Source organism: Rhinoderma darwinii, chromosome 8, assembly GCF_050947455.1.
Source record: "Rhinoderma darwinii isolate aRhiDar2 chromosome 8, aRhiDar2.hap1, whole genome shotgun sequence".
NCBI lineage: Eukaryota > Metazoa > Chordata > Amphibia > Anura > Rhinodermatidae > Rhinoderma > Rhinoderma darwinii.
This window is the reverse complement of record NC_134694.1, coordinates 74,087,200-74,113,920: the sequence shown is the minus strand read 5'-3', so window position 1 is coordinate 74,113,920 and position 26,721 is coordinate 74,087,200. Positions and strand designations below refer to the sequence as shown.

The 26,721-nt window shown below is 44.3% G+C and overlaps 1 protein-coding gene across 1 annotated transcript; it reads left to right on the top strand.

The window, feature by feature from the left end:
* The first annotated feature begins 512 nt into the window (after window positions 1-512).
* LAS1L (LAS1 like ribosome biogenesis factor) lies at window positions 513-25,758 on the top strand. The gene is made up of 13 exons (XM_075835758.1): window positions 513-716; window positions 2,317-2,442; window positions 2,830-2,899; window positions 4,083-4,164; window positions 5,391-5,555; window positions 12,237-12,283; window positions 13,816-13,916; window positions 17,798-17,883; window positions 19,876-20,082; window positions 21,691-21,838; window positions 22,577-22,956; window positions 23,276-23,414; window positions 25,391-25,758. Exons 1-13 carry the CDS (start codon window positions 586-588, stop codon window positions 25,476-25,478), a joined length of 1,770 nt encoding a protein of 589 aa, XP_075691873.1. The 5' UTR covers window positions 513-585; the 3' UTR covers window positions 25,479-25,758.
* Window positions 25,759-26,721: the final 963 nt, after the last annotated feature.

Below are 26,721 nucleotides of genomic sequence, written 5' to 3'. Positions count from 1 at the left end.
CCCATTTGTATTGTTTGATGCACTATCTGCGCGGTGGTTTTCTCTTTTTTTTCTGTCATCATTTAGCATAAAAATCTATGTACTTCTATTGGACTATAAACACGGCCGTTTTTTAATGAACCGTGTGGACGGCCTGGAAAAAAGTAGAACGTCTTATTTTTGTCCGTTTTCACTGATCCCTAGGCTCAAATTTATGAGGGATCCATAAAAACAGGTCCCGCACAGATGTAAATCGGCTGTGTTTTACGACCGATGTGGCACACATTCGTGTGAATATAGCCTTAGTATGCAAAAATATCGATGTTATCAATGTTTTCGGCCAGTTTTCTGGTGTAAATGCATTCTAACAAAATACGGCATTTGGGTTCAATGTAATATTTCTGAAGCCCCTGTCCCACTTTTTACGACACATCCTAAAGTGACACATCCTGGGTCTATTATGAATACGAAAACGTCCATAAGACACAGCCCGGAACCTAAAGTCGGTGCCTTGTTTCCAGTCGGCGCTTTTTGTTGTTACGCCGCGTCAAAAAACAAAGGGGATCACTGATTGGTGGAGGAGGTTGAGTTGTACTGCTGTTGGGGATGGCGGACAAGCGGCAGGTAGTGGCCTGGATCAGCAAAGCAGAATGGGAACAGGTCTTAGAATATCTGTACAGCCGGGACTGCAAGCTCCAGCGGGACGCGGTGCATCAGATCTCCGCTTGGAAGAGCAGGTCAGGAGGTGTTAAGACGTTGCATTACCATATGCTTGTGCTGCATGGTAGTATGCCCTGTGTAGTCGTGCCCTGTGTAGTCGTGCCATGTCCTTTACCATTCATTGCCTGGACCTGTTCACAGTTATAGTTTGGGCTGATTTGTAACTGAACCTGGCATAATGGCGGGCAGATGTCACCCACGTACTTCTATGCTGATGGTGTCTAGTAAGGTGTGATCTTTTCCTCACTTATGACATGGGAAAGATAATAAGATTGCTTGAAGTAATGTTGGGTAATAGGTGGAAAGATTCTGCACCTATGTATGAGGTTTGGGGCCAGACATGGAGTGGACTGGTTGGTTTTTACTTGCAAAATCCTGGAGATAAGTGGCACTGGGTGCCGCTTATTCTATCCTATATTGGATTTGGCCAAACTGATTGTTTAGCCAAGTTATCCCATGTCAGTCCTGGTTTTAGCCCTTACTATGCTAATCCTTTGCGATAATTTAATTGTTATTGTATTGTGTCCCATTTTTATTTTTCATCCGAGTGCATTAAAAAGTGTGTAAAAATGAAAAAAATCTCTCTAGCTGCACACGCAGCGAAACTGCTGCAGAATTTTTGTCCGGAATATCTGTGTGGAAGTTCCGCTGCATTTTAGATTGGGAATCCGCACTGAAGGTCAATTTCCGCACGTGTTTTCTGCCGACTTTTTTATTTTCTGCTGCGTGTGGATGAGCTTTGTTCAAATCTCCTCCACTATTCTGCTACTGTGCCACGCTGCAGAATTTCCGCACAGAAAACCTGGATAGAAATTCCACAGCAAATACGCAACTTGTGCTGGAGGCCTAAAAAGGTATTCTGACAAGTCGTTTATAGCATCTGCATAGAGTGTGCCACCCATGTCTGATCGGTGGAACATCCACTCTTCGTGAGAATCGGCCAGGAGTCCAGCAGTAAGTCTCATGATGCTTCTGCGCCTACCCTAAAGCTGCCTCGCACTGATTGGTCAGCATCGGAGGCAGTGAAGCTCGCTCCACTCCATTGGCTAACTACAGCAAATGAACATATGGGAAGCCAACAAAACAGTGGGCCATATCTCTGGAACAGTAAGGTCCAGGAATAAAAGAAACCACTGGAATCAGGGAGACGGCGCTATTCCGGTCAGTTAACCTGTTCAATGTTTATGACCAAGTGACCGGTTCTCTTTAAACAAAAGCATATGACTCAACTGGTAACCGAGGCTGTCCTTTAACGATCTCCCAGTTTACTCTCTACTTGTCACAGGTATCTAAACTGCCCATAAATCCTAAAATCAATGGGATCTTTCACTATTTATTGTTGCACGGAGGCCTCCTGACAGTAGATGTTCGGAATTTCAACGTGCCCGGTCCTTAAGTTCAGCTTGAAGATAAGCTGCTCGACTCCGTCCCATTGAAATAACATGTCGGGCACCCTTGTATTAGATGCTGGTAGGCTGAATAAGCTATCTAATGTGTATGGCCAGTTGATCTTAGTTTATCTCTTAAAATAACGTATAATAGAAACGCAGTTGTATAATGTAGTGGCGTTTTATTTTAGATATTGGTTTGATATTCAGCGCCTAATTCTTATTACAGGTATGGGAACAGCATGCCACTTGCTGTAGAGTGCACTGCTGATCTGGTGAGATGCAAAATCCTTGATGTTACTGGCGGGATGGGAGAGCAAGAGCTGGAGTTACTTTATGGATTGGCGCTTGTCAGGTTAGTATCTATTTACATATATCGCCCTTCTATGGTTTGTGCTTCTCTGAAGATATTTAGACTCTCTAGCCCTTGGATAGGACGCTTTCCAACTGTTCTTTCGGCATTACATGAAATTACAACCAGAGTGCTGTATCTAGTAATGCCAAAAAAGTAATCTCCAGACGTGGCTGGAAAATATGCCTGGTATTGCAGCTCTGCTCCATTGAAGTGAATGGGCTGAGCTGCAATACCTGACGCAACCTGTGGACAAGTGTTGGGCTGTTTCTGGAAGAAAACAGCCATGTTTTTCTACTACTGTACAACATGTTCAAGTGAATTAACGTTCAATGGCGGGTACAGTTGTCTATATGTTGTTTGATTTACCTTGTTTTCTTCCTCCTACAGGTTTGTAAATATAATCACCGAACCAAAACAGAAATCCATTGTAATTCCCTTAAGGCGCCTGGCTAATGAGGTGAGCAACCAGTATCACCCTCATTCTATTAAAGGGTCTGATTTGGTTAAAAAAAAAAATTCAAGTAACTTATTAGGGAGTTAATGGAGGGTATTTCCTCATTTGGGACCTCCGTGAATTAGCTGGAGCGGAGAGCAGCTACGACCCGGCACGTCCATGCGTGACACAGACGGCTCGTTGATTTCAGTGATGTTTCATTTCCCCTGTGGTGGCGCTGCAGTGGAATTAAACTCTTGCTGCGAGGTTCCTCCACAGACTACAGCCGATCCCAGCATCGGAAAACCTGTGATCAACTTAATTCATCGATCCTTTTAATAAAAAGGGATTGTGCAAAGATGACAAACCCTTAAAAGATCAGTTACTATTCTAAAACTTTGAACCGTGCACAAAAAAATGTTGTACAGCAATAAAGCTCTTCTCACTTGAGAGAGACTGCAAACCCCTGTGAAAGGATAAGTGAATAAGAAGCAAAGGGTTTGTTTGTTTTGTTTTTTTTAAAGGGTTTAAAAAATAAATAAAAATAGGTGTTTATTTTTCCTGCACTGTAATATTGTAGCAGTCTGTCGGGACATGAGATATTTCTGCTGTGGAAGTATTTCTATCAGAAGGGATTGACTAGATAGGATGTCATTGTAGACTGTATATAGTAGTAGATGAGGTCAAATTTTCAGACTCTATGTAAATAGTAATGTTCTCATTCACTGACTGCTAACACTGAGGCTGGGGCTACACAGCAACTTTGGCCGCAACACAGGTCGCATGACCAAAGATCGCTGTGTCGCACTGCCTGCATCACAGGTAATGAATGAAAATGTGGCCACATTGCGACCCGCAGGTTGCTGTGACCTCGACATGAGATTTGCAAGAAATCCAGCAGGTTCTGAGTTCTTGCGACTGTCGTGTCCCGGTTGCAAAAACCTGCAATCCAGGCAGGGCGTCACCGCAATCTTTGGCCGCGTGACGTGTCGCATCCAAAGTCACCATGCCTAGCCTTATTGAAATGCAGAGTATATTAGAAGGTCATAAAGGAGTTAATGTATGGCCAGCTATAGGAAAAGGGCTCCATGTAGCCTACTGAAAAAACACATTTGTCCTTTTGTTTTCACTTTTTATATTGGTGTCAGAAGCTTTAATTTATGCACCAGTTGTATAGTTCACTTTATACTTTGTCTTATGGTTTCAGCTTATGATTCCAGAATGGGTGGTAAACCTTCGTCACAGCGCAACGCACGGAAACTTGCCCAAACTGAGCCTTTGCCGCAAAGGTACGTTTTCTTAATACTCAATCAGTGGTTTTGTTAAAGGATTTTTCTGGGATTTATTTTATTTTTTTTTAAAAACGTACCTTGCAACCTGTAGGATAAAACACCTTCCTGCTGCCAACGTCCATGTATCCATTGCTAAGGGCCACATTAAAGTTTGCATTGTATATAACATTGATTAATATACATTATTATCCATGTAGGCTCCATTCAGAGTCCTATATTTGGTCTATTAGGCTAATGATGATCGTTGATATTAATCAACGTTATATATAACACATCCATGCAAGGAAACCGTTCCGGCTGAAACAGTGCCGCCCACCAGATTTGTCCATATGATATTTTGTGACATAACTAGGCCGCATGAACATAACCACAATACCAGTTGTTAACCCAAGAGCTAACTAACCTGTGTGTCCCCCTGCACACGTAGCAGATTTGTTGAGAATCGTGTTTCACTACAGAAAGTGGATGAGATTTAAAAAAAAAAAAAATAAAATATTTTTTGTAGGGACAATGGAAACAAGTCTCCTATTTTTACAAAGAGTCTGTAAATGTATTTGATGTTGGCATCCCAGCCCGTCCAAGATTCTCTGTTTTTTATACAGGCACATCGCTGTACATACGGTTGTGGCTATACCTGGTACTACAGCTTAGCCCCATTCAAGTCCCAGAAAGCCCCTTTAATAATCCTACTATGGCATAACTTTTAAAAATGTTCTAGTTAATAGAGGCACATGATGTTTTAAATCAAATTTAGGGGATTTAATTTCCCCTCGTAAATAACCCCCCCCTTCCCCCACCACTAAGACTATTAGGTGCATATTTTTGCGTAATTAACTTTTACCTCCAATTGTCAAAAATATTTTTCCCTGAGGAGATCTGTTGGTTACTGTGTTTTCTAGCATTACATGTAATGAAATGCTATGGGCTTAGTGTTTAGTAGTGACCAAAAAGCAAATCTGTTTGACTAATTTGAACTAATTCGAACTAATTCCTGTTGGGAATCTGATTGGTTGTCTGATCGTGTTACGTGTATGCCGACGCGTAGTTAACGTTGCATCTAGTGCTTTATGCCTGTGATCTCCCCTATATAAAGACAATTGGACCATTGACAACTTCATCATTCATGGTGGCGTGTGTCTGTTGGCAGCATACACTTGGTTTGTGTCGGCTTTGGTGCAGATTTTAGGTGCCGCCTTGAATGATTAGACACGTGTTCTTTGCAGGTTGGGACTTTGTGATGGATTGGCTGAGGCGTGAGTATTGGTCCCGTCAGCTGGGTAACTCCTCAAATCCTCAGTGGGTGTCTGAAGATGGCAATGATTCAGAAGAAGCTGAAGAAGTCCTTGACACTTTGTCATTAAAAGAACAGAAACACCAAACCCTGACAGGTTAGTAACGTCTAGTGTTAGAAACTGTGCCGCTCATGTTCAGTCTGTCATTACTACCCTCAGTATTTGGGTTTGTTTTCTAGATCCTCTTCTTAGTGAAGTTATAATATAAAGTTTCACAAATGATTTTACTACGTTCCACGTGACCGCGCATCTACAACCTCTCAAATCTAACATGCTGTGACCGCAGAAATAGCAGAAGCTCCTTCTATGTGTGATGAATTATCCAAGACTCTCGTTTATCATGCATAAATATTCAGTATAAAAAAAATATCCTGTCATTTTTAAGGTGGAATATTCCTTCCATGAACGTTGATCAAACACCCATGAGGAAAAAGTAAACTGCTCTCCTAGATCAACCAACCGAGCAGAAGTAGCTGGCTGAACATAGGCTTGATAGCAGGCAGGCCTCTTGCATGTAAAAGCTTGCTTTATATTCTTGCATGTGCGTTGAGTAGATATAAAACTTTGGTAAAGATAACAATAGGAGACATGATCGCAATACATCCGTTTAGAATGGTTACAAAGTCATTTCTGCGGTTCTGGCAATTCATTGGACCATTCAGATCATCTGAACAGAGAAGATGAGCGATCTCGTGCTGGATATTATGAAAAGAAAGCTAAGCTGGGGTTGTCACGATACCAGAATTTGGACTTCGATACTGATACTTCATGTAGTATTGCGATTCTCGATACCAAAATGATACTTGAGGGCAGAATCCATTTTTTTTTAATTTTTTTCCCCTTTCATAACTTTTTAATTTTTTTTTTTTTGCTCGACGCAGCTAGCTGAGACTTTGTTTTTTATGGGACGAGCTGTACTTTATGAAGGTGCCACTTTTTGGTACATTTACATTATCGGTTAACTGATAATACATTTTTATTTGAATAAAAGACAGAAAAAGATTTTTTTTTAATTTTCTTTACAGCATACGATAATCATAAATGACACAAAAAAATTGTTATGGAGGTTATAATGGCCGCAACTATACCAAATATGTGTATTTTATGTATTGAGGCTTGCATTTGTTTTTTTGCTAATTTTAATGACTTTTTTTTTTTTTTTTATTTATTTTTTTACTGTAATGTACTGGCATATATCTATATGCCAGTACATTAGCCTGCGTACTGATAGTACACAGGGAGTTTTTAGGGCATACCTATGTATGCTCTAACAGGAAATATGGTCGGACATCCCTGGAGTCCTTCAAGGGACCTTATATGCCATGTCCCTCGATTGGGTCACAGTAATTCCCTGTGACGCGATTAAAGTGGGGTTCCTCCCTTCTAATTTTTCCATTGAACGCCGCAGTCCACTTTGATCACGGCATTCAAGGGGATAACGGCGGAGAGATTTCCTCTGCTCTCCACCGTTGGAGCGGGGCTGCAGCTATGTGTTACAGCCATTGCCCCGCTCCTGATCGTGCCAGCACACTTGTGCCCGCGCTATCAGCAAGATGTGATGCGGGCAGCACTGCACTAATGAGTGCAGGCACTGAAGACTGAGAGCATGGGGCCACTTTTGCTATGGTCTCTGTCTCCAGGGTTGGCGCTGCCGCTCATTAGTGCAGCGCTGGTTGCATCATATGCTGGTCATTAAATTCATGTATTACAATACTAAGCTGTGCGGCCGCACAACCTACTATCGAAATGCATGTATTCACGGTATTGAACCGTTTGAGGGTGCACCGCATTGAAATAGTATCGATGTTTCGATGCATTGTGCAACTCTATGCTAAGCCCATCATATGTACTTTATACCATCAGTTAAACATGGTGGTGGAATACTGCAGGTTTTGTTACGCCTCATTCATGGCGTCCTACACGTGGTGACAGAGCCTCTAACCATACCAGTCCTGAAGCCTATATTTTTTTAAAGGGTAACTAAACGTTCAACAAACTTCTGACATGTCATAGTGAAATGTCAGAAGTTTTGATTGGTTGGGGTCCGACCACTGAGACCGAGTTGTGAGCGTTGAACCGCTTAGTTTCTGTTCGGCTTTCCTGAAAAAGCTGATATATCAGAGTACGGGCTCATAGAAGTTCTATTGAGCCTGTACATTGATTTCCAAAAAAGCAGCACAAACAAAGTGGCTGGGTGCTCACATGAGCACTTTTGCGGCTTCGTTTTAGCGATTGGTGGGGGTCTCCGTGCTCGGACCCCCACCATTTAAAACTTCTGACATTTCACTATGACCTGTCAGAAGTTTTGAACGTTTAGTTACCCTTTTAAATGCTGCGATGTGATCTTACTATGGAATAATCCCATAAGGAGAAACCGTAGGAACACAATCACTACATGGCAGCACGGAGACGGCTACGTTTTTTCCCTTTTGTATGGTTGTCCACAAGCCTCATTAGTAAAGTCTAGAATGCTTCTGATCTCTTTAGAAATGGATCGCTCGCTTCCAGGCTGCTGGGTCATTACATCTCTATTACTCCACAGTTCCTGCAAACAAGCTGAAGAGGGAGCTGTGATTGTATTTATTTCGCTGTCACCTTATCAGAATCTCCGCGTGTAATTGCTTTTGTGGAAGCTGGGGTTGTGTCAACCAAGGGATCTGGAATCTGTTTCCAGACTACAATCGCTCAGGCGGAGGCGGACACATTCTAGGAGCAATGTAGACTATAGTATTGGCTCCGAACCTGCTTGTTTTATACGTCAAGACTGTACAGTGGCATGCAGTGATACCCGCGTCTGGTATACACAATCTATAAGATAAAACCTCCGGATGAAATATGCGGCACAGTAGGTGCTGTACAGTATTCCCTCATACATCTCTTTTGGGTACTGTATTCTGGCTCCACAACTCTTGAGCTTGTACAGAACAGCAATATGACTGCATGCGTGAGCCCTTACGTTGTCTGTGAATGTCGTTTACTACGGAGTTGCTGAGACAAGTGTTTGAGAAGTGCACCGCATCCCTCCTCGGACTCTAGTCAAACTGTTGTCCATTTTTCATGAGCACTCTCATGGGGCATTCAAGTTGTGAATTTGGTCTACAAAACTCGTGGCACATCACGTAAAGGATATCTGCCCATCACATTTCTTGTCATGGAGTTGGTTATTCTGAATTATTACATATTTTATAAGTATTTAAACATCCCCCTCCTGTGAACCTTCACTCTTTTGGGTCACTTAGCGGGCACCCTCACTCTGAACACACCCTAAGAGTAATGTTCATTTTGAGGTTAGTGAAAGTCTGAAGTTACGTTCTGACTGCCAAGACGTTGTTCTATATGGGAACCATATTTTTTGTGCCAAATCTGTACAAAGCAGGTAAGCCTTCTGCATACAAATTGTGTTCGGGGTGTGTGCGGTGATCATGTGTATGTCCATATGTATAGGGAGTGTGTGCCAGTATGCCAAGCGACGCTTGGTGCTGGCAGTATAAAATTATACAGAAATGATGGCCTATTTGGGCACACTTTGTCAAAAACCTTTGCCATCCCTCTAAGTGGGATCTGACCATCCCATGGGTATTTCACTCAGTTTATAACCCATAGTCCTATATTGTGCATTCCAGAATCTTCTAAACGTCTGCACCCTATCCCCCCCTCAGTAAAATTGGGAACTGTGGGGCAATTTTACTATTGTGTCTGCAGCTGTTCTGTCGTATCTTACACCCAAATGTAGCACGTTTGATCCACGATGTCACACTCCTATTTATTACAAGAATGTGCCAAAAAAAACACAGATTGTTCCTCACTAGACACGTTTTAAAAGTGTCTAAAAAGTGGAAAAGGCATGGCTTAAATGTGCCAAATATTGACACACAAAACTGGCGGATGACTAAGCCAGCCTAGAGGTGGTATAAGGAAAAAGTGTTCTAGCAAGATGCGCCAAATTGATTATACAGGGTGCAACACCATGATAAATTTGACGCATGTTCAGACTGCCTGGTCTAAGTTTTATACTGTATAGATCTGCCACAGAATGTTTTGTTTGGGTGAAGTATGGTAAATGACCAGTAGGTGGCACCCTAGTGTAATGCTGTTGGAGCTTTTCAGTGAAAGGTTTACAAAGTAATTAAAGGGGTTATCTGGGTATTTAACCCGTTAGTGACCGCCAATACGCCTTTTAACGGCGGCCACTAACGGGCTTTATTCTGATGCATATGCCTTTTTTACGGCACTGCATCAGGATAAAGTAATCAGAGCAGGGAGCGTCAAATTTCCCTGCTCTCAGCTGCTAGAGGCAGCTGAGGGTTGGGAGCGTCCCTGCTCTGCTGGGTGAGATCGATATTAGTATCGATCTCACCTGTTTAACCCTTCAGATGCGGTGCGCAATAGCGTGCACCGCATCTGAGTGGTTTTGGAGACCCTCCCTCTCTCTCCCACCGACACCCAGCGATACGATCGCCGAGTGTCTGTGTCTCTAATGGCAGCCGAGGGCCTAATAAAGGCCCCCAGGTCTGCCTGGAGCGAATGCCTGCTAGATCATGCCGCAGGCATGGCCTAGCAGATGCCTGTCCGTTTTAAACGGACAGGCAGTAATACACTGCAATACAAAAGTATTGCAATAGCGATCGGAGAATCGCATATTAAAGTCCCCTAATGGGACTAGTAAAAAAAAAAAGTTTAATAAAGTAAATTGTAAAAAAAATGAAAAACCCAGCTTTTCCCCTTACAAAATGCTTTACTATTAAAAAAACAAAAGAAAGTAAAAAAGTTACACATATTTGGTATCGTCGTGTCCGTAACGACCCCGACTATAAATGTATTACATTATTTAACCCGCACGGTGAACGCCGTAAAAAATGTAATAAACTATGGAAAAATTGCTGTTTTCTGTGAATCTTGACTTAAAAAAAAAATGTGATAAAAAGTGATCAAAAAGTCGCATCTACTCAAAAATGGTACCAATAAAAACTACAAGTCGTCCCGCAAAAAAAAAAAGCCCTCATACAGCCGCATCGGCGAAAAAATGAAAACGTTACGGCTCTTCAAATATGGAGACACAAAAACAAATGTTGAAAAAAAAGCGTTTTTACTGTGTAAAAGTAGTAAAACATACAAAAACTATACAAATTTGGTATCGTTGCAATCGTAACAACCCGCTGAATAGAGTTATTGTGTTATTTATATCACACGGTAAACGCCGTTGATTTAAGATGTGAAAAAGAGTGGCGAAATTTCAGGTTTTTTTCTATTTCCCCCCCCCCCCCCAAAAATTAATCAAATAATATGTCCCCCAAAATGGTGCTATAAAAAGTACAACTTGTCCCGCAAAAAACAAGACCTTATACAGCTATGTCGACGCAAAAAGAAAAAGGTTATAGCTCTTGGAATGCAACGATGGAAAAACGTAAAATATGGCTTGGTCATTAAGGTCTAAAATAGGCTGGTCATTAAGGGGTTAAAGTTGATGGCCTATCCTTAGTATATAAGATATGTGGGGTCCAACTCTTAGCACACCCACTGATCATCTGTTTGAAGGGGCCTCTTCATTGTTTACATGGTTCTTCTCCTTCTTGTACTTGCATGCCCCGTTTGTGAGAGTATGTGCACACGTAGGGTTTTCAGGCGTATTTTGGGGAGTTTACGCCTGAAAAAAAACGGAAGCAGAACGCCTACAAACATCTGCCCATTGATATCAATGGGAAAAATGGCGTTCTGTTCTGACGGGGTGGTTTTTTACGTGCCCGCCTTGAAAAACGGGCGCGTAAAAAACCGCCCTCAAAAGAAGTGTATGTCCCTTCTTGAGCCGTTTTTCATTGACTCTATAGAAATACCTCTCCAATAACGGCCGTAAAAAACACGCAGCGAAAAACGGCTGAAAATCCGGGTCAGTTTTCCATTGAAAACCGCTCTGTATTTTCAGACTTTTTTGGTTAAGCGTGTGGATATAGCCTTACACTTGTACGCAGCCGAGCAAGGTATTGCACCACTGTCCCCTTCACTTGATTGTGCACATAGTAGACTGCACAATTTTGGCCATAAAAAAACAAACCAAGCCTGGAGGGGACACGCCATCTTTTAGCGCTGTAGATTGGCTGAGAGGCATCATGTGGTACGGACTCCACTGCTCCCTTGAGATCCTGTGACTCCATAGAACCAGATAGTGCTTTCTCTTTAGCCCCCTTTTTGGCATTTTTGTGGATGTAATTGTACCTACTAGTTTATCACTATTGCTGCTTACAATGTAAGACTCTGTAGGGACACCTCCAATTGACAAGCACAATAAGAACACCCGGTTGTAAGTGTATTTATAAATTTCCAAGAGTAATTACAGAGGAATTGTACAATGTAAGAAAAGATGCTCCAGCATTATTATACTATGGAGAATACAAGCGTTTACTAAAATAGACCTGTCAGGAGAGTGGATGGTCCTCTGTCAGCGATGAGATTGATGCCCTTACTTTAATGTTTGTCATAGTGACGGGTACGGCAGTAATGGAGCATGTTTTGAAGAAGTAACTAATATTTACAGGTGATCACATGTGAAACTGTTCCAGGCGATGTTGAAGAGGCGTTATTGGTTGGTTTTGTCTAATGTATTTATTACTCTTCAGTGGTGGATATTGGTTTAAAGGGGATTTCCCACATCACCACTTCTGCTATGAAAGCTTCACGCTGTTTACTTTGTAGCTCGACCAGGAAACTGATAACATTTATTCCTCACTGCGTTTTATTTCTTCTAGTTCATTTCCTTTTATTTTTTTTTCCATTTCCTTACAGCAAAGCTACGAGAGGCATTGCAATCCTACACAAGTGAGCAGTTCAAGGTACGGTCCCAATTTCTCTTCCTCTATGTAGTAAACACCTGGTTATTTCCCAACATACAAAACCGCAGTATTAAAGGGTTATTCCCAGCACCATTTCCGTAACTCCCATGGAATGGAACGAGCCGCAGGCACGTGCGGTGTCCTCTCCACTAGTCCAAGCCTGGCATCCAGCCAGTAGCCGCCTCGCCAGACAAGGGCGGTCGGATGACTTCCCCCCCCCCCCCCCCCCCCCCCCTCCCTCCCAGTGTCCCTCAGACCCGCATCTTATCAGACAATGATGGCGAATCCTGTGGATATGCTGTCAATGTCTAGCTTGGGAACACTCTTTTAAGGGTCTGATGATGATCATTCCAGGCTAGGATTTTTTTCTCATTCCTCATTTGGCCATTGTGTAGCCTACAGGGAATAAAGTCCAGCTGATGGGAAATTATGGATTAATTTCTGTCCTGCAGTCCTCAAACCTGAATGTGGCTTCTAGTATTTATTTAAAGGGTACCGGTCACATGGGTGGACTCCACTGTTATAATAAACCATCTTCTAGGTATCCTAGCTGCCGACTAGTGACCGCATCTGTGTCGTGGATTCAGTAAGGGTATGTTCACATGGCTTATTTTCAGGCATATTTTGGAGAGTAAAATGCTAAATATACGCCACGTCAAAAGTGACTTTTACATGTTGATTATCTGTTGACACTACAAAAAAACGCTTCGGAATTACGCCTCAAAATACGGTTTAAAAATGCCTCAAAATCCACTTAAAAAAAGACTTGTGAAAAATCAAAATGCTTTGAAAGTCGGCTCCAAAAACACCGGTTTCAGAGGCTGTTCCTTCTCCCCTTTTTTTTTTTTTTCTTCTTTCTTTTTGGCCTCAAATTCATATGCCGTGTGAACAGACCCTAAAGGAGATTCTCTCTATGTATAATCTCTATTTTATTACGTTCTTAGAAGAAGGAAGACGATTTAATGACACTTGTTGTGCGCAAGCTTCCACTGCGGACATCTAGTAAAGTCATGTTCTGTTGCCTCACTTCGTGATACTCTGGTTATTGCTTCCCTAATGTGCTAACCATGAATGCATTTTCTGCAGATTTTCCAGGAAACCAAATAATCCCATTATACATCTGTTTTTCAGAAATGGGGACTTTCTCTGCACTCTCAAAATGAGTACATTGAATTATTGCCTCATTCAGACCTAAACAGTAACTAGGCAACTTCATAATCTTTTCCCAGCCAGAGCGCACTGGGAGGGCAGTCCACACTGCCACCTGAAATATAGGGGCTGGGGCGTTCTATATTGATGGCTGCGCGGTCTCCGTGCTGCGTGACTCAGTGTGGGGGAGTATTTATCTGTCTTTGGAAGAGAGAAGAATAATAAACTTCAAATCAAAGTGGTGGTAACACAAGATAATGTACAACAGTCGACTCATCTTTGGCGCCGTCCCAGAGAATCCCACAATATCACGGCATAATAAAAGCTATAAAAACCAAATATTAACATGTTTGCTGTGTCTTTTTTATTCTTTTTGGGTACAGATTTTTGAAGAGAGTGACTCTACGTCTCGAAAACCATGGACTGTCACAGCCAATCTGGAGTGGATTATAGCACAAATCAAAGATCTAATGCAACAAAACGGGTAATGCCATACAAATGATTGGATTTTACACCTTCTGTGGGGAAAAATCACTAAATCTGTCCATACATTTTATGTAGTTGTCAGCCGAACAAGCTGTTCTTAACCCCCCACCCCCAATCAGCTAGCGGGCATGTGTATTCTATGGGAAGTGGGGAATAATCTGCTGCTAGAGCTGTCTGCTCCCGCAGAAACAAAGGATCAGGTATGTTAAAACACAGCATGCCCGATCATTTTTTTCACCCAACATGTGCCATCAGGCGAGGGTTGGGACATCCCCCATACACATTCATTATCCACTCCTTAACAGATCTTTAAATAAAATCAACTTGCTAGATAATCCTTCATCTAGCATTGGGAAAACCGCATATATGAAGGGAGTCTCAAGCAATGTTCTCTCTAAGTCTTGCCCTGCTCAGGAGCTGCCAAGTCTCCATCAATGGTGGGCGATCTGATAACCAAAAGTAATACCCCCAGTAAACGCTAATATAGCGACTAAATTTGCCGATAAGAAAACTTATTTTAAATTCTTTTTACATTACTTTTTTAAATACTAGAATATTAAAAGTACAGCAGTAAAATAGACCGTTATGAACACCAATTATAGGCATCAATGAAGGAATCCCTCATTACATCACTGCCCCTATAGATAACGCCATACAGACCGCCTGTAGATAGTGATGCGCACACACATCCGCCTGTGGATAGTGATGCGCACACACATCCGCCTGTGGATAGTGATGCGCACACACATCCGCCTGTGGATAGTGATGCGCACACACATCCGCCTGTGGATAGTGATGCGCACACACATCCGCCTGTGGATAGTGATGCGCACACACATCCGCCTGTGGATAGTGATGCGCACACACATCCGCCTGTGGATAGTGATGCGCACACACATCCGCCTGTGGATAGTGATGCGCACACACATCCGCCTGTGGATAGTGATGCGCACACACATCCGCCTGTGGATAGTGATGCGCACACACATCCGCCTGTGGATAGTGATGCGCACACACATCCGCCTGTGGATAGTGATGCGCACACACATCCGCCTGTGGATAGTGATGCGCACACACATCCGCCTGTGGATAGTGATGCGCACACACATCCGCCTGTGGATAGTGATGCGCACACACATCCGCCTGTGGATAGTGATGCGCACACACATCCGCCTGTGGATAGTGATGCGCACACACATCCGCCTGTGGATAGTGATGCGCACACACATCCGCCTGTGGATAGTGATGCGCACACACATCCGCCTGTGGATAGTGATGCGCACACACATCCGCCTGTGGATAGTGATGCGCACACACATCCGCCTGTGGATAGTGATGCGCACACACATCCGCCTGTGGATAGTGATGCGCACACACATCCGCCTGTGGATAGTGATGCGCACACACATCCGCCTGTGGATAGTGATGCGCACACACATCCGCCTGTGGATAGTGATGCGCACACACATCCGCCTGTGGATAGTGATGCGCACACACATCCGCCTGTGGATAGTGATGCGCACACACATCCGCCTGTGGATAGTGATGCGCACACACATCCGCCTGTGGATAGTGATGCGCACACACATCCGCCTGTGGATAGTGATGCGCACACACATCCGCCTGTGGATAGTGATGCGCACACACATCCGCCTGTGGATAGTGATGCGCACACACATCCGCCTGTGGATAGTGATGCGCACACACATCCGCCTGTGGATAGTGATGCGCACACACATCCGCCTGTGGATAGTGATGCGCACACACATCCGCCTGTGGATAGTGATGCGCACACACATCCGCCTGTGGATAGTGATGCGCACACACATCCGCCTGTGGATAGTGATGCGCACACACATCCGCCTGTGGATAGTGATGCGCACACACATCCGCCTGTGGATAGTGATGCGCACACACATCCGCCTGTGGATAGTGATGCGCACACACATCCGCCTGTGGATAGTGATGCGCACACACATCCGCCTGTGGATAGTGATGCGCACACACATCCGCCTGTGGATAGTGATGCGCACACACATCCGCCTGTGGATAGTGATGCGCACACACATCCGCCTGTGGATAGTGATGCGCACACACATCCGCCTGTGGATAGTGATGCGCACACACATCCGCCTGTGGATAGTGATGCGCACACACATCCGCCTGTGGATAGTGATGCGCACACACATCCGCCTGTGGATAGTGATGCGCACACACATCCGCCTGTGGATAGTGATGCGCACACACATCCGCCTGTGGATAGTGATGCGCACACACATCCGCCTGTGGATAGTGATGCGCACACACATCCGCCTGTGGATAGTGATGCGCACACACATCCGCCTGTGGATAGTGATGCGCACACACATCCGCCTGTGGATAGTGATGCGCACACACATCCGCCTGTGGATAGTGATGCGCACACACATCCGCCTGTGGATAGTGATGCGCACACACATCCGCCTGTGGATAGTGATGCGCACACACATCCGCCTGTGGATAGTGATGCGCACACACATCCGCCTGTGGATAGTGATGCGCACACAGCCCCCTGTAGATAGCGCCACGTGCTGATACACCCCCCCCCCCTGCAGATAGCGCCGCGCGCTGATACACCCCCCCCCCTGCAGATAGCGCCGCGCGCTGATACACCCCCCCCCCCTGCAGATAGCGCCGCGCGCTGATACACCCCCCCCCCCCTGCAGATAGCGCCGCGCGCTGATACACCCCCCCCTGCAGATAGCGCCGCGCGCTGATACACCCCCCCCTGCAGATAGCGCCGCGCGCTGATACACCCCCCCCCCTGCAGATAGCGCCGCGCGCTGATACACCCCCCCCCCTGCAGATAGCGCCGCGCGCTGATACACCCCCCCCCCTGCAGATAGCGCCGCGCGCTGATACACCCCCCCCCCTGCAGATAGCGCCGCGCGCTGATACACCCCCCCCTGCAGATAGCGCCGCGCGCTGATACACCCCCCCCCTGCAGATAGCGCCGCGCGCTGATACACCCCCCCCTGCAGATAGCGCCGCGCGCTGATACACCCCCCCCCTGCAGATAGCGCCGCGCGCTGATACACCCCCCCCCTGCAGATAGCGCCGCGCGCTGATACACCCCCCCCCTGCAGATAGCGCCGCGCGCTGATACACCCCCCCCTGCAGATAGCGCCGCGCGCTGATACACCCCCCCCCTGCAGATAGCGCCGCGCGCTGATACACCCCCCCCTGCAGATAGCGCCGCGCGCTGTTACACCCCCCCCCCTGCAGATAGCGCCGCGCGCTGATCCACCCCCCCCCCTGCAGATAGCGCCGCGCGCTGATACACCCCCCCCCCCCTGCAGATAGCGCCGCGCGCTGATACACCCCCCCCCCTGCAGATAGCGCCGCGCGCTGATACACCCCCCCCTGCAGATAGCGCTACACAGCCCCCCGCCTCCCCTTGTCTATAGTGCCACAACGTTCCTTAAAAAAGAAAAAATAAGATTGTACTTACCTTGTCCCGTTCCATTGACAGACGGAGCGCTACACTGCCTCTCCGACGGGACGCATGCGCAGACCGGCGTGATGATGTGACGTAATCACCCCGGCCTGCGCAACTCCTAGCGCCTTATAGGCTGCAGGCCTAACGTGACCTGCAACCTATAGTGTTCATGTGTATGGGCGTCCTGAGGATGCACATACAAGTGAATGTGGCTGTCGCTAGCACCGGAGCTTCCTCCGGTGCTAACGACGCCACTGCATTCCGTGACAGTGCGCGGGCTTTAAAGTTTAGTGAGATGGGTGGATCGTGGAAGGTGCGTTGCCGCGCACCTTATAGGGAACACTGGTCTCAAGTAGCAAATAATTAAATCTAATTGTTTTTTCTTTTTTTAATTCCCCCAGCATTCAGACTGCTGTAGAGATTCTCCTTGAAGACGGTTTCCTTATACCGACTGAAAAACAGCTAATGACCCTGAAGATAGAGCCAGGTAGTCTTGCTTGTGAACATCCCTCAACACACTGTTTAATATTGGTGGATGACGATTACGTGTAACAGTGTGTTAAATGTCTAATTCAGGTAGTCAACCCAACGTCTTGTGCCTCAAATGATTCCATCAAAGGACTGCATTCAGCTATGGGTGGGTCAACGTGTAGGCGCTCACTCACACAGTCTGTCACCATTACTGAGAACACTTCCAGTGATGCCGATTGCTGTCTGTGAGTCACTTGCTCTCAGCCGAATAAGTTTTTCTCCGAAATGTCCCTTTTAGCTCGACCGCTAGCACAGTACGCAGCCCTCTAAGCTCTGGTTGTCAGAGCTGATAGTAATCAGAAGAATGAAAATGAAAAAAAACGTCACTTCAGTTCAGTAACATCCAAAAAATTGTATTCACATCTTGCATATAAAATCCAATATAAGAATGGGCAAAGGTGCTTATTTTCGGATGCTCTATGGTAACTGCTTTCTGAAATGTATAAGTATATTTGCACATGCGTTTTTTTGGGTTTTAATTTTATCATCAGTAAATGAGCAGCTATTCAAAACTAATTCTAAAAGTGAAGCGTTAAAACCAATATGGCTGCACCGATGTCACTTTTGTAAAGATGTTTGCTGCAACAAAACAGAAAAATGCAAATATAATCGATCTTTGGTCAACAATTTTACTTCTGATTTACTAGAATATGGCCGTTTTGGCTAGAAATCCCTTGGAAACACCAAGTTGCCTCAGCGTTTAACGCTTCACCCCAGGTCTAGCTGCTCTAAGCACTGGTATTCAGCTGTAAGATGTGTAAAAATATAGTCTAAGTATAGTAAATGTAGTATTACTGCTGCCCGTTTAACTAAATAGGTGACCATGTAATACATGGAGGTGTGCGCTCTGCTCTGGCTCCGAGTGGTGCTGAATGATGGATCTGTCTTTGACGTCCATATGCCAAAATAGGACATATGGAAAGGGATTGTCTAGTTGGTACAAGCTGTTTTTTTTTTTTTTTTTTTTTTTTTAACTTTCCTGTAAAAATCTGTTAATTCAATATCCGCATGTAAAAAGAGGAAGGCGGTACTTACATTTCTGTAAGCCGTTATTAAACAGCACTGGCATCTGCAGGCTTAAACCACTTCCTTTTGCCAGCTATTGTTTCTTGTATGGCAGCACATTTGATCGAGGTTTTAGTAGGATAACGCCTAGTAACCAGATGTGTTCAGTGCAGATACCGGCTCCATTCCTCCACGTCAACCAATTGTGTGTGTAGTGCTCTGCCGTTAAAGATTGGGCCGATATATTTAGGCATTGCTTATAAATGGGGTCCATTTACACGCAGCAATTATGATTATGAGTGTTCGTAATGAGAATTGCCAAGTGTAAATGCTCAATGATAAAAGGATCATTTATTATAATGTGGAAAGGCAATTGTCCTGACATAAAAATGATCTATTGATTTAAAAGCCTGTATGTATGTATTGTATGTATGGTCATCCTCTTACTGTATTAGATTTATCCAATATGTGAAAAAAAACTGCTTATAGTACATTGGTTGTAATGGGGTTAATGCCCATTTAATAGCTGTAACAATTTTTGGAATCTGCTATTTTTAAAGGGGACTTCTAAAAATCACATAGGCTATCGATTTTGTTATTTTCTGGAAAGCCTCTTTAATTTAGTGGTGGTAGAAATTGCAGAATGTACCTATAGGAGGGTCATAGATGAAAAGGTTTTCCCCCAATCCAATGAAAACGTTAATATTTTGTAGTGGTAAAAAATATCTGCAGTGATGGTAATAACTTTGTGGCAGAGGAAAAAATGGGCCACAAACTCTGTACTTGTTCTAGCAAATCCAGTTCTTTTGGATCCATTGACCTAACTGACAAATCATTTATTATTCCATCTGTGAGCAGTTTTGTTCATGTCGCTTTAGACCGTTTCAGTGTATTTGCTACGGATTAATGATTCTATCATTGGTTACTGCTCCAATGCATTCAGATCAAGGTGAGGACCTTCACTTCCCCCGCACACTCCTACGTTTCTGGCAACCACTACTGAAGGTTTTACACTCCCAGGCTTTCACGCAGGAGTTACTGGAGAAAATGTTTGCTGACCTAGGGAAGTACAAGGACAGGAACACACAGGCTCAAGAACACTACCTCAGCTGCTGGATCTCTGACATTTTAACAGCCAATTACAGAGCAGGTTTGTTTAGCAGTATTGTATTTTGTGTGTGTGTGTGTGTTTGTACTATTTATCAATTGTGAAATATTACCTGTTCTCCACTCCGGAAAAGGGAGTGTGGCTTCCTGTGACTAATTTACGGTGACCGCTTTAGAAAATCAGCAATAAAACTGAAGTGTAATGGAACAAGGCAAGTATAATATAATGTTCTCATACACTGTCTAGTAAATAGAAACCAATTCTACATCCAACTCTATGCAGCAAACAGAGGCGTCGGTTTGTTTTAGATCGCTGTAAGGGCTCATGCACATGGCTGTATAATGACTCTGTTTCGTATGGAGTCGTCATTGTACTTCCATATACATGATGGAGGCTTGTAAAGGTCCTCTGTATTCCTCCGATTTCTTAAAGAGTTTTACTTCTGTTAGATCCTGCACAAATCTCCCAGAAAAAAACTAAAATTGTTCCTATATCGACACTAGGAGTCTGACCGAGGCTATACGGGTCTGTATATCCCTGTGGGATATATATTCATATATAATCTGAACAATCGAATCATATCCCATCAAAGCAAAGCTGGGAATCCTTTTCCAAACAGATCCTTGGGAAAGGGTTTACCACTTCTGTCCAATCTCATTACTTCACTATTTGCCAGAAGGCAACACATTTCCCTTATTCCACCCACTAGAACAGGGGTCTCAAGCATGCGGCCCATGGGGCTATCATCTGCGGCCCGTGGGACACCGAGCCGCTAGTACAGACTCTGCCTTGGGACTCTTGAATTCCCTGACATCGCTGTCCACATATGGACAGCGATGTCTGGGGCTCCCCAGAGCCGGAGTCTCGCGCAGAGCGCTAGTATCGTCTCTGCTCGAGGACTCTGTGGAATCTTCTGACATCGCTGTCCATACATCGACACTGATGTCAGGGGCTTCCCCAGAGCAGGAGTCCCAGTAATGTCAGGAGCACAGCTGGAGTCCCAGGAAGAGCCTACTAGCGCTCTGCCCGGGACTCTAGCTCTGGGGTTGCCCCTGACATCCATGTCCATATATGTACAGTGATGTCAGGAACAGAGCTGGAATCCCAGGCAGAGTGCTAGAAGCGGCTCTGCTCCGAGACTCCAGCTCTGGGCAAGCCCCTGATCTCACTGTCCATATATGGACACTGATGTTAATGGCTTCCCCAGAGTTCTAGCGCAGAGCCTATACTAATGCTCTACTCCGGCTCTGGGGTTGCCCCTGATATCACATTCCGGTCCAGGAGGATCCCCTGACGTCACTGTGTATGGACAGTGACATCGGGGGCTCCAACAGTAGGGTAATCCCCAGCCAAAGCGTCGGCAACACTCTGGCTGGGGATCCACTCCTAGAGGGAGCCCCAATAGAGCTATCTACTTGGGGTGTGTGTGGCATTATCTACGGAGGGCACTGTGGCAGCATCCACAGAGGGCACGGTGGCACTACCTAAAAAGGGGCTGCCCAATCTTGACATGTGTATCTGCCAAACGCTGCTAACTGAGCCACCTGACTGCATTTAGCGACACTTAAACTGGATTGTTGAAATAAGCACGTGGAGAAATATCTCATTTTTATTTTCTATTAAAATTCTATTTTTTTCCTTTTTATTCAGACAAAAAATGCATAGTTGGCTCACGCAACCAAACACCTGTAAAAAGCAAGTGGAAGTTATTAACTCACAGTGTATCTTTACACTGGAAAAAGCTGATGCAGAAGTGCCTTGAATTTCCATGCCGGACTACCCCACAACTTTTACAGCTGTAAGTAGTGCTTGCGCTGAAGTGCTATAAATTTAACTCCCACCAGGAAGAGCCTGTAAAATATAGATCAGCGCTTCTGAAACTGTGAGGTGCCCACCAGTAGTTGGTGAGGAGCAGCTGGGGGTAGCTTTGACCGGAGTGATCCTCTGGTTTAGTAACATAAGGACTCTATTTGTGCTTATTTGAATGTTCTCCTGGGTTCAGGAAGATAGTTTTAGTTTTTAAATGTTTTGGCATCTACTACGACTTACGGTGAGGCCCAGATATCATTGTTATGGCTGGTGGGGCCCTAGTAGAAAAAGGTTGAGAAGCCCTGTTTTAGGAGATACCATAACAAAGTGGATGCATCTGACACTGACTTCTCAACCTTTGTCTACTGGGGCCACACCTACCAGGATATGGTGATACCTGGGCCCACCACTAGTCCTAGTCAGTGCTAAAATAAAAATACTTCTATTTAATTTGTTTCTTGAACCCAGTATAACATTACAATAAGCACAAAATTGGTGATTGGTGTAGCCAGAGCCAGGACTGTGCATATTATAATCCCTTCTGTCAAAACTGCCGCCCCACCAAGAACGAGAGGATGCCACACCAGTAAGAAGTAATGGACTAGAGAATCTATAAAATGACCTGCTAAAGATTTTAATATTCATTCTCCTATAAGTGTTGGTCGCCACTAGTTTGTAGGAGGGGAGTATCTAAACTTTTTTTTTTTTTTATATCTCCTACTTTCAGGATATTTTCAAGTATGCAAACATGCTTGCCAGTCACCACCCAGGAGAAGCTTCTCTGTCTCTGCTCAATCTACATCCAGGATGACGGCACTGATGGATCACTAGACTATAGTGATCAGCCTATCTACACAGTGGAGAGTTTACAGTGGAAAATAAAGCGGGATTCTAGTAAAAGATCCTTTAGTCACTGGGGAAGATCAGAACCTGACGACGATGAAGAGGAGGAGGAGGAGGAAGAAGAGGAAGAAGTGAGTGACCACACAGAGGATGAGGAGATGATCACAGAGTCGTATGAGGAGGAATACATTCAGATGATAAACAGGAAAGCTGCAGCTGAGAGAAGAGCCGCACTAGAGGGCTCTGTCTGGGGAGTCAGCTCAGGTATCTGCGTTATTACTGTGAGCGTATGTGATCTAGCTTGCTGCTGAGTGTGTCTGACCACAGCCGAGGAGGGAGCAGATTGTGGGTGTGCGTATAGCTGCATCAGTAGTAGTGGCTCTAAGCACAGAACTGCTTACATTGCTGTCTGTGGGAGCGCCTCTTCTCCGCTGCGGTCAGAGCTGCTCTCATTGGTCTGATTTGGTACAATATAATGATATTACTTCAAATGTTTATTCTGTATGTAAAGCTATTTGGGAATGATGGCTCAATTAACTTTCCTCACTATGGTAAGGACTGCATTTGTCTACTTTTGTTACAGAATTTGTGAAGTGGGGCGAGTATCCACTAGGAGTAGTCCCTGGACAGACTGAGGACCCTGGCTGTCTCTTGATTGACAGTTACTCTATGATGTCCGCACTGGAACAGCAGGATTCTGAGTCCCGAAGTATACCAGTGAGGTGAGGAGTAATATTTTTTATTTTTTTGTCTGACTTTGACAGTGTCTGAAAGAAGGCCCCCGACTCTTTTTGACCTGAGCTGCAGAGCACGGACTAAGGTAGTAACCAGACCCCCCCCCCCCCCCTCCCCCTTTTCTGACAATGGCTGCTGTCAGTCCACTGATGTGCGGAAGTGGTTGTTATACATTACTTTACACTACAAAGAACACCTGCAATACAGGGTTTAAGAGACCATATGACAGGTCCTGTTATGTCCCAATATCCCTAACACAGTGTTGGTTTTTTTTGTGTTAGTTTTTTGCTTGGAGTGTCATATTAACGTCTTTATTTCACAAGGAAGCCATACACTGCTGAACACACGGACTCATATTTATGCCAAAATTGTGCATAAATCAAATAATGTTAGCTAATTAATTTATTTATTTTAGTCTAAAACACATTTAAATTGACACACACACCACTTTCTTTCCTTTAAGGAGAACTTCCCCATGGTGCTCAAATGGGTATTTCAGCTGTAGCCAGTGATGACATATTGCTAGGATATGCTGTCACTGGCTGATTGCTAGAGGTCTGACCACTGGGACCCTCCCCATCAGAAATAAGCTCTGCAGTACCCCATGGGGATCCTTCTTAATCTTTCCCTGCACAGCGCCAGGCCAATGCCTGCAACTTGGCCCCATTAACTTTAAAGAGATGGTGTTAGATGCATTTCTGTACACACTCCCCTTGTCCTTTCCCTGCACAAGTGGTGGGTTGTATTGAATGGGATATTATTCGAATATTGCTCCTTTTTGTGTAAAACTCCTTAATGACCGCCTACTGTCTTTTGACGGCAGGCGGTGCAGGTCCTTAGTCTACAGCGACTAGAGCAGCCTGCTGAATACAGCTGCTGTCGGAAACCATTCGGACCCCAGCTGTTGAACCTTTTGATCGCGGTGGTCTTGATCGCGGCAAGATCAAAGGGAACTCCCCGCTTTGATCTAGTCATCGGAAACACGATGAGTTGGTCAAACACCGGGGAATCCCTTTGCAGTTAGCCTTGGGGACCTACAAAGGACCCCAGGGCTGTCTGTTCAGTAAGCCTTCTGTTCAGGCACACTATGTGCTGCTCTAACAGCAGCCTGTGTCATAGTGACACCGTATGATGTATTAGCATACAGGAGGATGCTAATACATTACAAGTAAAAAATTAAATTCTAAATAAAGTTATTCCTTAATGGGATTAAAGAAAACGTAACAAAAAAAAAAAGGCATTTTGCTTAAAATACATTTTATTGCCCCTACACTAAATCAAAACACAAAACCTACACATATTGGGTATCTACACGACCGTAATAACCTGAAGAATTAATTTAACGGGTTATTTAGCGTGAAATGGGAACGGGTTAAAAAAATAAACTCTATGCCGAGAATCACTTTTTCTTATATTCATGCCGTAAAAATAAAAAATGTTTCTACCACCAAACTATGAAAAAATTAATTCTACAAGGCCTCATATGGCCACGTCAATGAAAAAATAAAAAAAAGTTATGGCTGCTGAATTGCAGAGGTAAAAACTGAAAAATGTAGCTGGTCATGAAGACCTTTTCAGGCCCGGTCATTAAGGGGTTAAAATAGTTTTCTGCGTGTGAAGCCCGATGCCAGCTGCCCTACGGTGAGGGAGTTTGCATTGCCCTAATTCTTCTAATGAACACAACGGATGCATTAACAAGATGACGATCATCTTGTTTCTAAGAGGGCTGAAAGTAAAGTGCAGTCTGCCCTAGAACAGGGTCAACAAGTGCAAAGACAAAGAGACTTCAAAATTGTTACCCGTTACTACGAGAAAGAACTAGAATTGTATAAACTGGTAAAAAAAAAAAAAACGCTGAGGGATTGAATGGCTGCAATTGTGTTCAATGACCACATTTACCAAGTGACTGTCACCTGATGTTGTAGAAATGGCGGTTCTTAAACCAATGTTCATATGTCTACAGTTCCCCGGCTGTCACTGCTGCGGCTGACAATATTTACTGGAACAAGAGTGAACTGAATCACATTAAAGCTGGACTGCGGCTCTTCTGAAGACGTATTCACCTGTAAAGACTCATTCCTGTGTAAAACCAGTCTGAGGTGACTGGAAATATCCACGTTGGACGTGGCAGGGACTGTTCTGCTGTTACAGTGCAAGGACTTTTTTTTTTTTTTTTTCTTTTTTTTTTGGTAATGTTTATGCTCGCTCAATCGTACCTCCCCAATTCTCTTCCAAATCTCCTTTTTTGCTCTAAAATCTGTTTAATGATGAGCTTGTGTGGTGTACGTTTTGTATAATACTAATAATGTGGGTAAGCTTAGCCCACCCTCACTCAGGCCTTTTTGTCTGGTGAAAATGCCAGTGATTTTTAAATGTAATGTCATGTAAATTCCTGAAGGAATTTTGAGGCAGATTTTTCTGCCTGCAAAAAAAAACTGGGCCTAAGAGGATAATACAGCTTCACGCAAAAGACCTTGGTTGGGATCCAGCACAATCTAAAGCAGGAGGGGGGAATCAAATTGATATTAGTAACTCCCCTTTTTTTTGGTTCAAAGTGTTACTGGCCTTTCGGGTGACTTCAGAATAAGCAGTGGTGTGGGTTCATGAGGAATAACCCTATACCTGACTAGTATATGACTTTGTATTCTGCGCTTATCAGTCGTTTCTTCCCTCTGCAGGCTCTGTCTAATTGTTTGCTTCCAGAGGGAGGGACACACTGTCTGTGTCTCTGACACTGCTTCCTTCCCCCCCCCTCTCTATAGACCTCTATGGGCAGTAGCTTTAACCTTGATCTTTCAGTGAGCTGGTAATCCTACTTCATCTTTGCTTTACTTAATATGGATTTTTACCAGTGAATTGAGTAACCAGTGCATGAGTGGGTGGGAAGAGAGGAGTCTCATAAGGTGAGAAGCATTTTCTGAAACAAGACATTTTATAAAGTTTCTCATCAACACTTATATGATTGATTTTTGGGAAAAATGTAAACTATGGATACATTTTAAACTGCGTCTTGAACAAACTGTTACATTACGGCACACCATTAGAAGTCTACAAATGTATTTATTTTTTTAAATTGCATTTTTGGTAAGGGATAACCTTTGGTAAATGTTATGGGCTGTTGAAGTGACGGGAGATGGAAAATGTAAGTGGGGAATATATGGAGGGACAACCCACCCTTCACAAACCTAGTAAAGTCAATATAAAAGGGAGAAAAGGGTCAGTCCCTCATAATTTGAACTGTAACAAAGCATGTCTGCTTAAGGAAGTCCAAACGAAATGCAAGCGATTGTTGTT